Raw genomic sequence first — 11,469 nt, 5'->3', positions numbered from 1 at the left:
ATCCCAAAATTGCATTTTGCCATTACAGACTCATACATAAGGAAAGGTTGTGTTTTCTAAGTGACAATTGTTAAGACATAATATTCGAAATCAGTATTTAATCATTATAATGAGGTATTGTTTAAATATAACCACCTTTAGATTATTCATAGTTTAATTAATATACTCATTATGAAAATCTTTGAATCAGATATTTGATGAACTACTTGTCAGTAACAAGGCAGCATTAATTAGGCCTATATTGGGATTAACATTTTTTAAAAGTACAACCGCTTATAATTATAATAAAGCCTAACTAAAGACCGTTTTCGTTGAGCTAAAACTAATAATTTCTCTATTTGAACTGTTAGCAAGAGATTATTAAATTAGTATAAGCTAATATCTCAAAGTATTACAATCCGCTTGACCAAACAGATTTTGCCTGTAGCTTGAGGCGTTGGGCCCTAGCTGCCGTCTGGGGGACCTGAGTCAGATGCCGGACAGAAATCTTTGCACTAGCAAAGTCACATCTCCTAGGGGAAATTGAACCTAGGAAGACCCCCTACCCCGCGCGGGAGCTGGGAAATTGATTCCTTCCTCAGCTTTGAGGCCCATCTGACTGCCCACATCCTGGTTTCTGAGGTCTGATCTCTCCCACTGGCGCTGGTGCTTCTAGGTGCTGCGGAGAAAAGTCCCAATCTCAGGCCTGGAAGGGGCTTGGAGGTCCCCGGCATCATCCCCCCACCCCCGGCTACTTTCCCTGCTTCCATCACACCGCCTCCCCCCACCCCCAGCAGCCCCGCCACTTCCTCCTCCCCTTCCCAAAGGGCGTCGGAAGAGCCTGGCGCATCTGATCTTTCACCAGCACCAATTGAAAAATGGGTGCTTGTCACAACACAGATCACTGCCTTCCGGGCTCTGCTCCCCACCGCGCGCCTGAAAGGGCCCCCCAAAGGTGGAGGGCCAGCTCCCGCGGGCAGCAGGGCTGGAAGGCGAGTGCGGGAGAAGCAGGAATAGCGCTTGGCAACCGGTCTGGGCCCGCAGCTCTCCGGGACTGCCTCGGCTCGGCTGCGGGATCTGGGGTTGGGGTTGGGGCTGGGCTGGGACGCAGGGCCACGAGAAGGGAACCAATCTGGTTCTAGTCCCTTGAAGCCCGTGTTCCTCTGGAGGAAGCTAATCTGAGCAAGCGCTTCACTAGAGGTGCTCCCATAAGGGCCTGGCCTTGGGACTTTCGGACTGGGATGAGGTGGGAGTGGTGTGCTTGACTTTGGTCAGATTTTGGGGTTCCAAAGAGTCAGCCACCCTTTCCTTAGCACCTCCATTTCTGTGAGGTGCAGAGAAAGGCCCCGGATCATTAGACAGGAACCTGCCTTTCTCACTGTGGAGCGCCCAGGGTGGCTGCCTGGGACTGTGCCCTGTCCCCTGGAGCGCACTGATTGATAGAGGGGCAGTTTGACAGACGTGTCTTTCCGGACCCCTGCTTGGCGTCTGGCTGCGTCTTTTCCGCGACGGAATCCAGCGCCTCCGGGCATGCAAAAGCAAAGAGGCCTGATCCGGAGGAAGGCTAGAGGCAAAGCAGTGTCTCTGCTTCCGGGCCTCTCAGCCTCCAGCCTCCCAACCTCCCGGCCTCCCAAGAGCTGGCTGCGTGTGGGAAAAAACTGAAATCCTCCTGGCCGGCTGACTTTGAACTCTGACTTCATCTCCTCTCAGCCGGTCTTCAACATCCTTTTGGTTCCTGAGCGTCAGCTCTGCCCTGATGCACCTGTTCCTGAGCCCCTTTCCTGGGGAACCCTCGCCACGCATTCTCTCCTTACCCTTCCAATTCAGGTAGGAATCAGACACCTTGGGGGTCAACGGGGCAAGGCAGGAAGAAAAAGTCCAATGGGGCACCTCACAGGCCTCTGACGATACCCTGGTGTTTCTGGGGTACAGGGTCCCCATTCTATCAATGATAAATTGATAAGTCACTGACCCCGTATGAACTGTCTCCAGAGGTGGGAACCTGGCCTGGCCCCCTGGCACACCCTCACACAGCACAAGAGAGAGCAGTTCTTTCAAGAAATCATAATTTTACTGTCTCAAAGAAACTTTATAACTTATTTACAAAGTTTTTTTTCCAAGATACAAAGCAATAAGTTAACATTCTCAATATAAAACTAAACTTTGACATAGAGAACACAAAACACAGTTGATTTCAATTGATCACATTTTCCAAATTTCACAAGAAAAATGTCAAGATTCTCATTTCACAAAGCATGGGGTTTTACAGCCACACACAACAGAACGCAAAAAGGCTAAGCTTGTGCAACATGTTTACAGAACAACAATAATAACAATAATAATAATAACAATAATATGTACAGTCATTAGATCCTGCACTGGAGATTGTGCGTTCAGGGTGGTGACTGGCATTATTCTGTGGTCGAGCCTCTAGGGATTGTTGTAAAGCTGATTTTGTCTTATTTTAAAGCCCACTGGAATTAGGGTGCTTGCTCTCGCCTGTTTTCTCTCTACTCCCCATTTGCCCTCGCTCCTTCTTTCTACCCAAGGAGGAAATCAGTATTTTCCTTCTTGTCCAGGCGAAGCAACCAAGAGTTCCTCCCGAGATGAGAAAATCATGTTGGCTTCATTTATCGTTCTTTTCTTTTAAAAATTATTTATTAAATAATGTCGGACACGTAAAAAATGCAAATCATTCGGCTCCAAACTCTCCATACCAGAGAAGTACAAAAGTTACTGTATAAATTAAAAATCACCACGTTCTCCTTATTCGTTTCTCCCCGTGCGTTTAAAGTAAACAGTGCGTTTGAACAGTGCGTTCCTTGCGCCCAGCAGAACCTTGAATTGGCAAACAGCCTCAGGCGAAGTCCATTTCTCAATAAATAAAACCCCCTCCCTCCAATGCCCCCAGATTCCCACACCAGCTACACAGATGGTCAGGCAGAGTGTCTCAGGATCCGGAGATGTTCAGCTGGGCAGGACCCGGGCCGCTCAGACTTGGTGGCTTTTTGCTGAGGCCGCAGAATGAGGACAGCGGACGGATGAGGACCTGGACTTTACCAGCGCACAGACAGAGCAAAAGGAGACAGGAGACTGACAGGACAGAAAAGAGCTTTTTCTTTTTCTACATTTTGTTTTTGTTTTGTTTTTTCCTGATAGTCCCACAAAGCTGAAGGTCGGAGGGTCGGGTGGAGCGGGTTTATCTTGCTGCTTGGGCTGTCTCAGGTGGCATTGCCTTCCCTCCGAGGCCACTCTCTGCTGCCACTGCTTGGCCCAGGCCAGGGTTCAGGCTAGAGCGCGGATGCCGGGAAGTTGCTGGGCCGGACCTCGCGGGGCTCCGAGGAGATGGAGGGCGCCCCGCCTCCACTGTTCCTTCTTCCCTCTGGGTCCTTCTTTTCCGGACGGGGTGGATGGACCTGGAGGCGGGAGGGACCTGGGCCGGGGAGACAAGAAGGAGGCGGGCGGGCAACCTCACATAAGTTGGGGTTGCTGCATAGCTTCTTGGTGCGCTGAAGGGTACCACGATGTGTAGCTGGGGATATAGGAGCCCGCATTTCCGCCTGAGCCCTTCCCGGATGAAGAGTTAGGGTTCCAGCCGGGCGGCACGGGTGGGGAGCCAGCAGACAGGGCCCGGCCGTTGGCCAACGCACTACCCTCCAGAGCCGCCCCACCCTGCTTCATCAGCTTCTTGAACTTGGATCGCTTGTTTTGGAACCAGATCTTGACCTGCAAGAGCGGACAACAGCGTGACTCAGGCTGGGACCACTGAGCCTACCTAGGTCACAGGGAGGAAAAAAGGGACCGCAGAACAGCAGAGATAGGACCTCCCAACCCTGCGCCAGCTGGCAGCTCCCTGCCAGAGAAGCAGAGACATCCCTCCTTCCTCCCTTCCCCCATAAGAGCCAAAGGCTCGAAGGCCGAACCCCCCGCCGCCGTCAGCCCACGGGGGCAGCTCTCAGAGAGCCAGGGAGGAGTTGTGATGAGGGGAGAACCGGGATCCAGGCCTTAGCCTGCCAGGGGCTCAGTCCGACCGTGGCTACCGCCTGCGGAAGATACAGCGCCTGCATAACACCGAGCCAGCAATTCCAATATCAACATCAATAAAAAGAATCGAAAACCTAGGAAGGAGTGGAGGAAATTTATTTGCAACGCGACCCAACTTTTCTATACGCCATCTTTTCTGCCCTTGAGTTGGGACGGACTAAGGAGGCCTCAAGGTTTTGCTGAACTTTTCTTTGGATTCAAAACCATTCTTGCCCTAGGGTCTGTTTGCTTTCTCCAGCTCTGCTCCAAATCCCGGACCGGACGTCGGAAACCCGCGCCCGCCGCGGTCAGGAACGCTCACGGGCTCCCCGGAGTCTTACAGAAAGCCGGGAAGGAAGGTCCCGTTTCTCCTCTAAGGTCTGGGACTTGAGAGGTGAGAGGGCGGAGGAAAGGATCTCCCCCCATCCCCAACCGGTGAGGAGAAGGAGGAGGAGGGAGGCCGAGGCGCGGACCCAGGCCCCGAGTGATTAGTCACACAATTTAAAGGCAAAGGAGGGATTAAGCCCGGAGTCTATTGTTCCAGTTGTTTAGGCACGTGTGACCTCAGAGTTCCCAAACAAAACGTCTGGGGAAATCCTTCCTGCGCCCTAATCAGATTGTCCGGGGACAGAGGGCCAGGCGGCAGGCAGCTCGGGATACCGCGAGCAGCGACAGAGCTAGGGCAGAGGGAATGAGGGAGGAAGGAGACACGCTGAGAGCCAGGGGTGGACACAAACACATACACACAGTGACACCCCGACCCTGAGTCCCAGCGAGCAACAAATGAAGACCCGGGGGCAGGCCGGCCGCGGAAAGCCTGCGTGGCGGAACGGAGCGGCAGCGGCGAGGTACCTGAGTCTGTGTGAGTCCCAAAGAGGCCGCGAGCTCCGCCCTCTCCGGCAGAGCTAGGTACTGAGTTTGCTGGAACCTCCGGTTCAAAGCCTGCAACTGCAAACTGGAATAAATCGTCCTGGGTTTACGGATCTTTTTTCCCTTGCCATTGAAGCGCACTTCACCGCCTTCCACCACCGTGCTCTTCTCCGAGTCCGCCCCTGGAGGGACAGCAGAAGTAGGGCCCGTTGTTAATACGAGGGGCCGCCTTTAGTGCGAACAGCCGAGAGCGAGTGGCTACCGAAGGGTGGCGGAGGCAGGACCAGGGAGAGAACGTTCAAGAAACTCTGAAAGCCAGGGAAGGGTCCCCCAAAATCCGAGGGCCTGTCCCGGGCCGCTGCAGGAGGGATAGAGCCGTTCCCAGGAGCGCAGCTCCTGCCTTTGCAGGGAAAGTTTGCTATTTTTGCAGGCGGTAGTTGAGGTTTAATTACCCTTAATTGCATACATTGTTTATAGCGCTACGCAATAAATAATTACCGAGACTAATACGTGCACATGTGGGTTTCTGTTTTCCAGCGGGGCATTGTGTGCTCTGCACACCGAGCCGCCCAGAGGCCCAGCCAGTGCCAGGAGACGCTCTGGGATTTATCCTTTGCTGGATAGTTGCAAATTGAGGGAATTTTTAAAAAAATTTATTTGCTGTGACAAGGATCTATAGATTGATATTCGAAACCTCCACTGCTCCCGCGCCCTCCCCACCCCCACCCCACCTCTCTCTCCTCTCTTCTCTTTCTCTCTCTCTCCCTCTCCTCTTCTCCCCCGCTCCTTCTTTCCCTCTCTCCCTTGTACCTCCTCCTCTCCCTCTCCCTGGCAAGCGCACGTACCTGGGTCCTCCAGGCGGCTCTGGGCGAGGCTGGCGCTGCCCGGGTAGGACTGCACCGAACTGATGTAGGGGCTGGATGCGTGGCTGCTGACCGAGTTGACGTAGGGGTAGCCCAGCGGTCGGGAGAAGGACGAGGCTGAGCTGTAGGCGCCGTCGGGCTGCGAATGGCCCGCCGAGTGTAAACAGTGCATGGAGTAGTGCCCGTGGGACATGGGAGAAGGAGACATTTGCTGGTTGGGCGGCCCAAACTCCATAAACACCGCCTTGCCCGACACGGGGCTGTTGAGACTTTCTGGCATGGTGGTCATGGTCATCTCTTCTCGCGGGGTCTGGGTGTGGGACTTTCTCTCCTCTGCTTCCCTTTTGGGGGTCTCTACGTTTCTCAGGACAGGAAGGAACCCAATTTAAGCGGAACAGGGGTTTTCACTTTCCATTCATAAGAAAATGGAGTTTGTCTCTTTGAAAAGTCTAAGCATGATGCTGCTGAGCTCCCCAAACTCGGTTCAAAGCTTTGACTCAGCCAAGGTCATAAATATTCATGAGCTGGCGGAGCTGATTGGTCCGCTGTCTTGCATAATCACTGGGGATTGGTCCGAGGCGCTCCGGCTCCGCTGGACTAGAGCGGGCGAGGCGGCCCGGCCTCGGGAGAGACGCATCCACACTTCCCGGCCGGGGCTCCTCTGCAACAGAGCGCGCCCGGCAGGAAGCACAATGGGCTGCGGCGTCTGCGCCGGGGCCGTTGCGGCCCGCGGCTCATCGGCCTCCCGCCTCCCTCGCGCGCTTTCCTCCCCGGGAACCAACCAGCGGCTCCGCGCCGCCGCCCCCCTACCACTGTCCCCACCCTTCAGCGGTACCTAACGCCGGACACCCGGGACGGCTTCTCGTCGCTGCCACTCAGTGCGGCGCAGAGCTAGGGCGGCTCAGGAGGAGCCTGACCTCTGCCTCTGGAGCGCGGAGTCGCGCACTGGGGGCGCCCGAGGCGGCCAACAGACAGAGGTTCTCCCAAGAGCCTTGTGCCTAGCGCAGCTCCCATCCGGCCGCGCCTCCCCTGTACGCTCTGCCACATCCCTGGAGTCGGGGCTTAGGGGCCCTCCCTGCGAACTCACTCACTCGGCCGCTGCGCCAACGCCGCTGTCGCTCCCTGGGGCCCGCTCGCATTGCTCCAGGCCCAGCTGGCCACTCCAGCTCGAGGCTGCACGAGTCTGATTAAAGCAGTGCGCGAGGAGAGCCAGGCACCCGCGCTTCTCCTCCCAGGAAAGGCGGCTGCACCGCCCCCTCCCCCAACACACACATCCTCTTTCCCTCCCAGCCTTCCTCCCCCTCCCCCTCCCTTCTCCACTCCCCATGCGCGGAGAGCCCCGGGCTCACTCGCCCCGAGAGCGCGGCTCAGCGTGGAGCCCAGGGGGCCTAGGGGCTCAGATCTGCTGGAGACGCGGACACCAGGTGGTTATTTTCCGGCCTCCTGAGGTCTAGCGAGACTTCCAGAGTTTAGGAGTCCCTGGGGGACACCGAAACCCGCAGCAAACCCAGGCCTGTGGTAGGCTCCCTTATCTATGTGTAGAAGTCTCTTGTTGCCACCCAGGATCTTCCTCACCTCCAGTGGCCAAAGCGCGCGCCACCGGGCCTAGGGGGCAGGGCTAGTGGAGGCAAGATCTGCCGCTGCTCCCTCTGTCTTCTGGGGTGCTAGGTACAAAAAAGTGCACAAGAGCCCCCACCCCATTGCCACTACTACCAATACAGCCAGCCCCTCGCAGTGTGGCGCACACCACCCTGGCTGTAAGTGGATGTTGGTTCCCCATCCCGCCAGCCCCACGGTGAATCCCAAATTACTTTGTTAGGTAATTAGAAAGTGTTGATAATTATTTCTTTCATAATTTAGCGGTGTGACGGGAACGGGGAAATGATCTTGTGAAAGTTCACACGTGCAGATGTATTAGTTACTGATTCATTTGATTAAATGGTAGTCTCAAGTGCTCAGATCCGCAGCTGAAGGCGCCCCATTAGCATAACACTGATGTTTAATTTTCATACGCATAATTAGCCATATATTTAACACTAATAGCAACATGCAGCCTTTCAGCGTTAAACAGCCCAGGATTTGATCTGGCCTGAGCTGAACCTTCATCGCTGCACCTTCCCCTGTCTGGAGTGTGCAATGATCACAGGACAAACCTCTGTAATCAAGCACATTTTGGCAGAGGGAACACCAATAAAAATGAACATTCAAAACAAATTACATCGGTGCTGTCGTTACAGATATTAGTAGAGGGGGTTTCTCTTTTTTTTTAACTTCTGTACCAGCTGCTGCTGCCCGCAGAATTCCTCTCCTTTGGTTTAAGGGCACAATGCTGGGGGCAGAAATATTTCAGGCAGCGTGGTTGGAGCAAAAAGAAAAACAAAAGAAAAAAAAACCCAATATGCCAAACCAATAACGGGTTTGCCAACGTTTAAGAGATTTTTTTTTTCTTAATCACCGAACCACACGGTGAGGATTTGTAGCAACAGCCAGCTAATGATTCCGCCACCAGGCAACTCCGGGAGCCGCTCGGCTCGTCCTGATTTCTATGTTGCACTTGTGGTTTTAATTGCTCCTTCCTAGTGCCTGTTTTAGGGTATGGAGTGCCATGCCGTGTGCCCAGCACAGTCGCTCGGATACTGCCGGGCCCCAGGTCTCTCGCGCGTGCCCACGTAAGTGATCGCCGCGGCGGGCGCGGGGTCGGGGTTGGGACCGGGGAAAGAGGAATTGGTAATTCCTGGAGCTCAGGGCAAGGCGTGAGGAAACCCGACGGCCGGGCCGCCTAGGGACAGTGTATTCCAGAGACTTGCAAGGTGGGGGAAGGGGAGAGACGGCCGCACATCGCGACAGTCTCTTGGGTGCTCTGCGTCCACAGCTGGAAAAGGATCAAAGACTTTTGCAGCAGCACAGGGGACCTGGTTGCCTTCTTGGAACAAAAGTCCGGCATGAGCCCCTCGGGATACTGTTTCAGAGCCTTGTTTAATTTAGAAGCGGGTTGTGTGTGAGCAAGAGATGGCTACACTCCGGAATTATTTCTTAGCTCAGAAAGGTCTAGGGAGGAGCACTGAGCGCGGGCCCTCTGATGCCGAGCCGTTGGCGGTAGCTGGTTTCTCAATGTGGGATCTTAGCTGCACTCTATGAGCTTGGAGTGGATCCCTCCCACCCCCTACTGCTAAGGTGACACCTGTTCTGAATGCCAGTTTGCTTAAATTGTTGCCTGCCCTCACTCTGAGAGAAAACAAAACTCTCCCATTTGTCCTGAGGGTCCGGGATTCCTCATGGAACCTACTGGAGTCACCTCAGGACCAGGAGGTCCTGGTGGTGTTAGCCGCAGCCACTCTTGGCTGGAATCCCAGTGGCTCTGGGTGAGGTTTTGGGCCAGTTCAGCTGGAAGAGGGACAGGAAGGCGTGGACGAGGTATTTTTAAATCTACTTCCTAATCTCAACTTCAAAGCATGTTAAAGGGAGTTCTTTAGGGAGCTGCTGAGTGTTGGTACACACATATACACACATATATATATACCCACACACTTTAGGATAGTCCCTTTAATAAATGGAATTATAAACTTGTCCCATAAATACCTCCACCTCAAAATAATTGCTGTACAAGCAGCGTGTTACCTCAGTGGTTGGTAAAGTCCTGCGGTCCTAATAAAACTATCCTTGGGGAACCTCGGAGTAAACTGATTTGCAGATAAGATACAATGTTAATCTTATCATTTCTCCTAAGGCAATCTGATTGCCTTAGGAGAAAACTGAAGTCATTCTCCAGCAAACATCTCCCAAGACCAGCTGAACCCTCTTGATCCTTAGGGAACTCAGATCTTGGGGGTGGGGGCAGTAGCATCAGGCTGTGGGCCTCTGCTTGGCCAACTTCCGACCACATAAAAAGTTTTTCTACGGACCTTGTAAATCGTCAACCCCTCCTTGGTCTTTTCCAGTTCTCAGACTCACTAGAATCAGAAACACCTCTATCCAAAAATCTACAACCCTGGACACAAAGAAGCCGAGCTGGAGGGGTTGGGGGACGACAAGAGAACCCATAGTTAGGTAAAAGCTGGAACTCATCACTTTTCCGAGCCGCCTGGTCCTCAGTTTCCCGTATTATGAGTGTTACAAAGATGAGCTGGCTCTTAGTCCTGGCCGAGGACACCACCTGTCCTGGCAACTACAGGTGCCATTTCCTTGCCGCTTCCGAAAGCCCAAGTTATCTTTAAGGGATGTCAGCTTTGCAAAACCCGCTTCAGTAGAAACAAGAGTTAGCACAACCATTAACTGCTTGAACACCCTCGTTGGACTTGTTCCTAAAGTCATAACCGAAGGCAGACGGCTTCCTTCGTGGACTGCCAGAGGCCCGGCCTCTCCTTACCCTTGAGCTCAGGTGCGGAACAGGTACTGGAGAGCAAGCGCAAGAGAAAGGAGGGTGCTCCGGGCAGGAATGGCCCTTGGCAGACACAGTGTGGGCCCTTGGATTCCTGCTCCTGAAGCGGGATGGAACTGCCGGCCGAACTGGAGCTCAACTCGCAAGCTTCCCTCCCGGCCAAGTAGGCCCTTGCTCTCAAATGCGCCCGTATCTCCTCTCTCTGGGACCCTCTCGGTTTCCAGAACAGCTGACCTTTGCGGCTCCTGCAGCGTGCAAGCGTGGGTCCCGATGCGAAGAGGGCCAGTTTGGGGAGGGGTCATTTTAGAGACTAGACCGCCCACTAACCAGCCACTGTTCACACCTGGGCGCGTGGGGCCCAAGCTCGAATTCCTAGTGCAGCAAACGGTCTAGCGTGCGTGCGTGTGGGGTGGGGGGAGGGCCTCAAACTTCACCTCTGGACTGGCCTTGGAGGGCTGGATGTGGGCGGGGGAGGAAGGGCCGCAGGGGTCCAGGGAAGTCGCGTTTCTGGATTGATAGAAACCTGAAGAATGGCCAGGCCCAGAGTCCACTGCCAAGGACATGTTTGTAATCAATGCCTCTGTTCGCAGGCTAATCTTTCATCGCAAAGCCGCGATGGAGGGGAAAGATACGGAAGGGATGGGGTTGGGGACTGGCTTCTGCGAGCATCCCTGGGGCCGGCCAATATGGTATATACAAGAGGGAAAAACGGATTTAAAAAAATCCCAGCCAACAGGTTCGGGTTTTTCGGCAGACGTGTAAAGTTCAGACACAAAGATCATTGTAACTGTCAGAGAGGTAAGGACCTCAAACACAATGGATTTAAGAGGTTTTTTACTCCAACAGTCAGGGCAAGGGAAAGAGAAAACCGTGCTTCTCTTGGAATCTCTTCCAACAACGGGGTTTCCTCCAGTCCCCTCCAGATACGTTGACCGCGCTGGGAAACCGAGTCCAGGGCCAGGATTTGTTTTTCCAAAGCCGCGCGATCCCAGCAGGGCTTCACATCCGAGTTCCCAGTTGCTCTCCAGTCCCCCCCGCGTTTTTCCAAACGCTATCAGGAGCCACGCAGGTTACCGCACGACCGGTCATTCCCCTGTTTCTTCTAAAAGTTCTCCAGCCAAATTTCAGCAATTTATTTAAAAAGGCACCCGGTCACCGCGACCTTCGGGCGGCTCCTCAGGCCTCATGGGGCAGTTTGGTCAGGATCTGCGCGCCCCTCGACGTGATGAGAACCGTGTGCTCGAACTGGGCCGACCTGTAACACAGCACCCAGCCGTCAGAACGCGCACGCAAGCTCCGGCCGGGCCGCAAGCGCGCCGTCGGACCAATCTTCCTTTCCCATACAATTTAAAAGCA

General features: G+C 54.1%; 2 protein-coding genes across 7 annotated transcripts in view; both read right to left on the bottom strand.

The window, feature by feature from the left end:
- Positions 1–2,031: 2,031 nt before the first annotated feature.
- Positions 2,032–7,726, bottom strand: DLX1 (distal-less homeobox 1). 4 transcript variants are annotated; one of them, XM_063648317.1, is made up of 4 exons: positions 6,827–7,008; positions 5,718–6,396; positions 4,855–5,054; positions 2,032–3,705 (listed from the first exon to the last, which is right to left on the bottom strand). In XM_063648317.1, the coding sequence occupies exons 2-4, from the start codon at positions 6,028–6,030 to the stop codon at positions 3,451–3,453; spliced, it is 768 nt and encodes a 255-aa protein (XP_063504387.1). In that variant the 5' UTR covers positions 6,031–6,396; positions 6,827–7,008; the 3' UTR covers positions 2,032–3,450. The 4 variants fall into 4 exon arrangements, with proteins under 4 accessions (XP_063504387.1, XP_063504386.1, XP_054333012.1 ...); XM_063648316.1 differs by having other exon boundaries at positions 6,823–6,973; XM_054477037.2 differs by having other exon boundaries at positions 6,571–6,971.
- A 1,537-nt stretch (positions 7,727–9,263) lies between these two features.
- Positions 9,264–11,469, bottom strand: part of METAP1D (methionyl aminopeptidase type 1D, mitochondrial) — an 82,852-nt gene continuing 80,646 nt past the window's right edge. For 2 of the 3 annotated variants that reach the window (XM_063648312.1, XM_063648313.1), the window contains one exon: positions 10,931–11,368. In XM_063648312.1, coding sequence (XP_063504382.1) covers positions 11,290–11,368 — 79 coding nt within the window. In that variant the 3' untranslated portion in view covers positions 10,931–11,289. Of the gene's footprint in view, positions 11,369–11,469 lie in introns of all 3 variants that reach the window. The other variant, XM_054477031.2, reaches the window with a different exon arrangement.

The sequence above is a fragment of the Pongo pygmaeus genome, chromosome 11 (genome assembly GCF_028885625.2).
Source record: "Pongo pygmaeus isolate AG05252 chromosome 11, NHGRI_mPonPyg2-v2.0_pri, whole genome shotgun sequence".
Classification (NCBI taxonomy): domain Eukaryota; kingdom Metazoa; phylum Chordata; class Mammalia; order Primates; family Hominidae; genus Pongo; species Pongo pygmaeus.
Note: the sequence above shows the minus strand (reverse complement) of the source record. Positions and strands in the feature narration are given on the sequence as shown.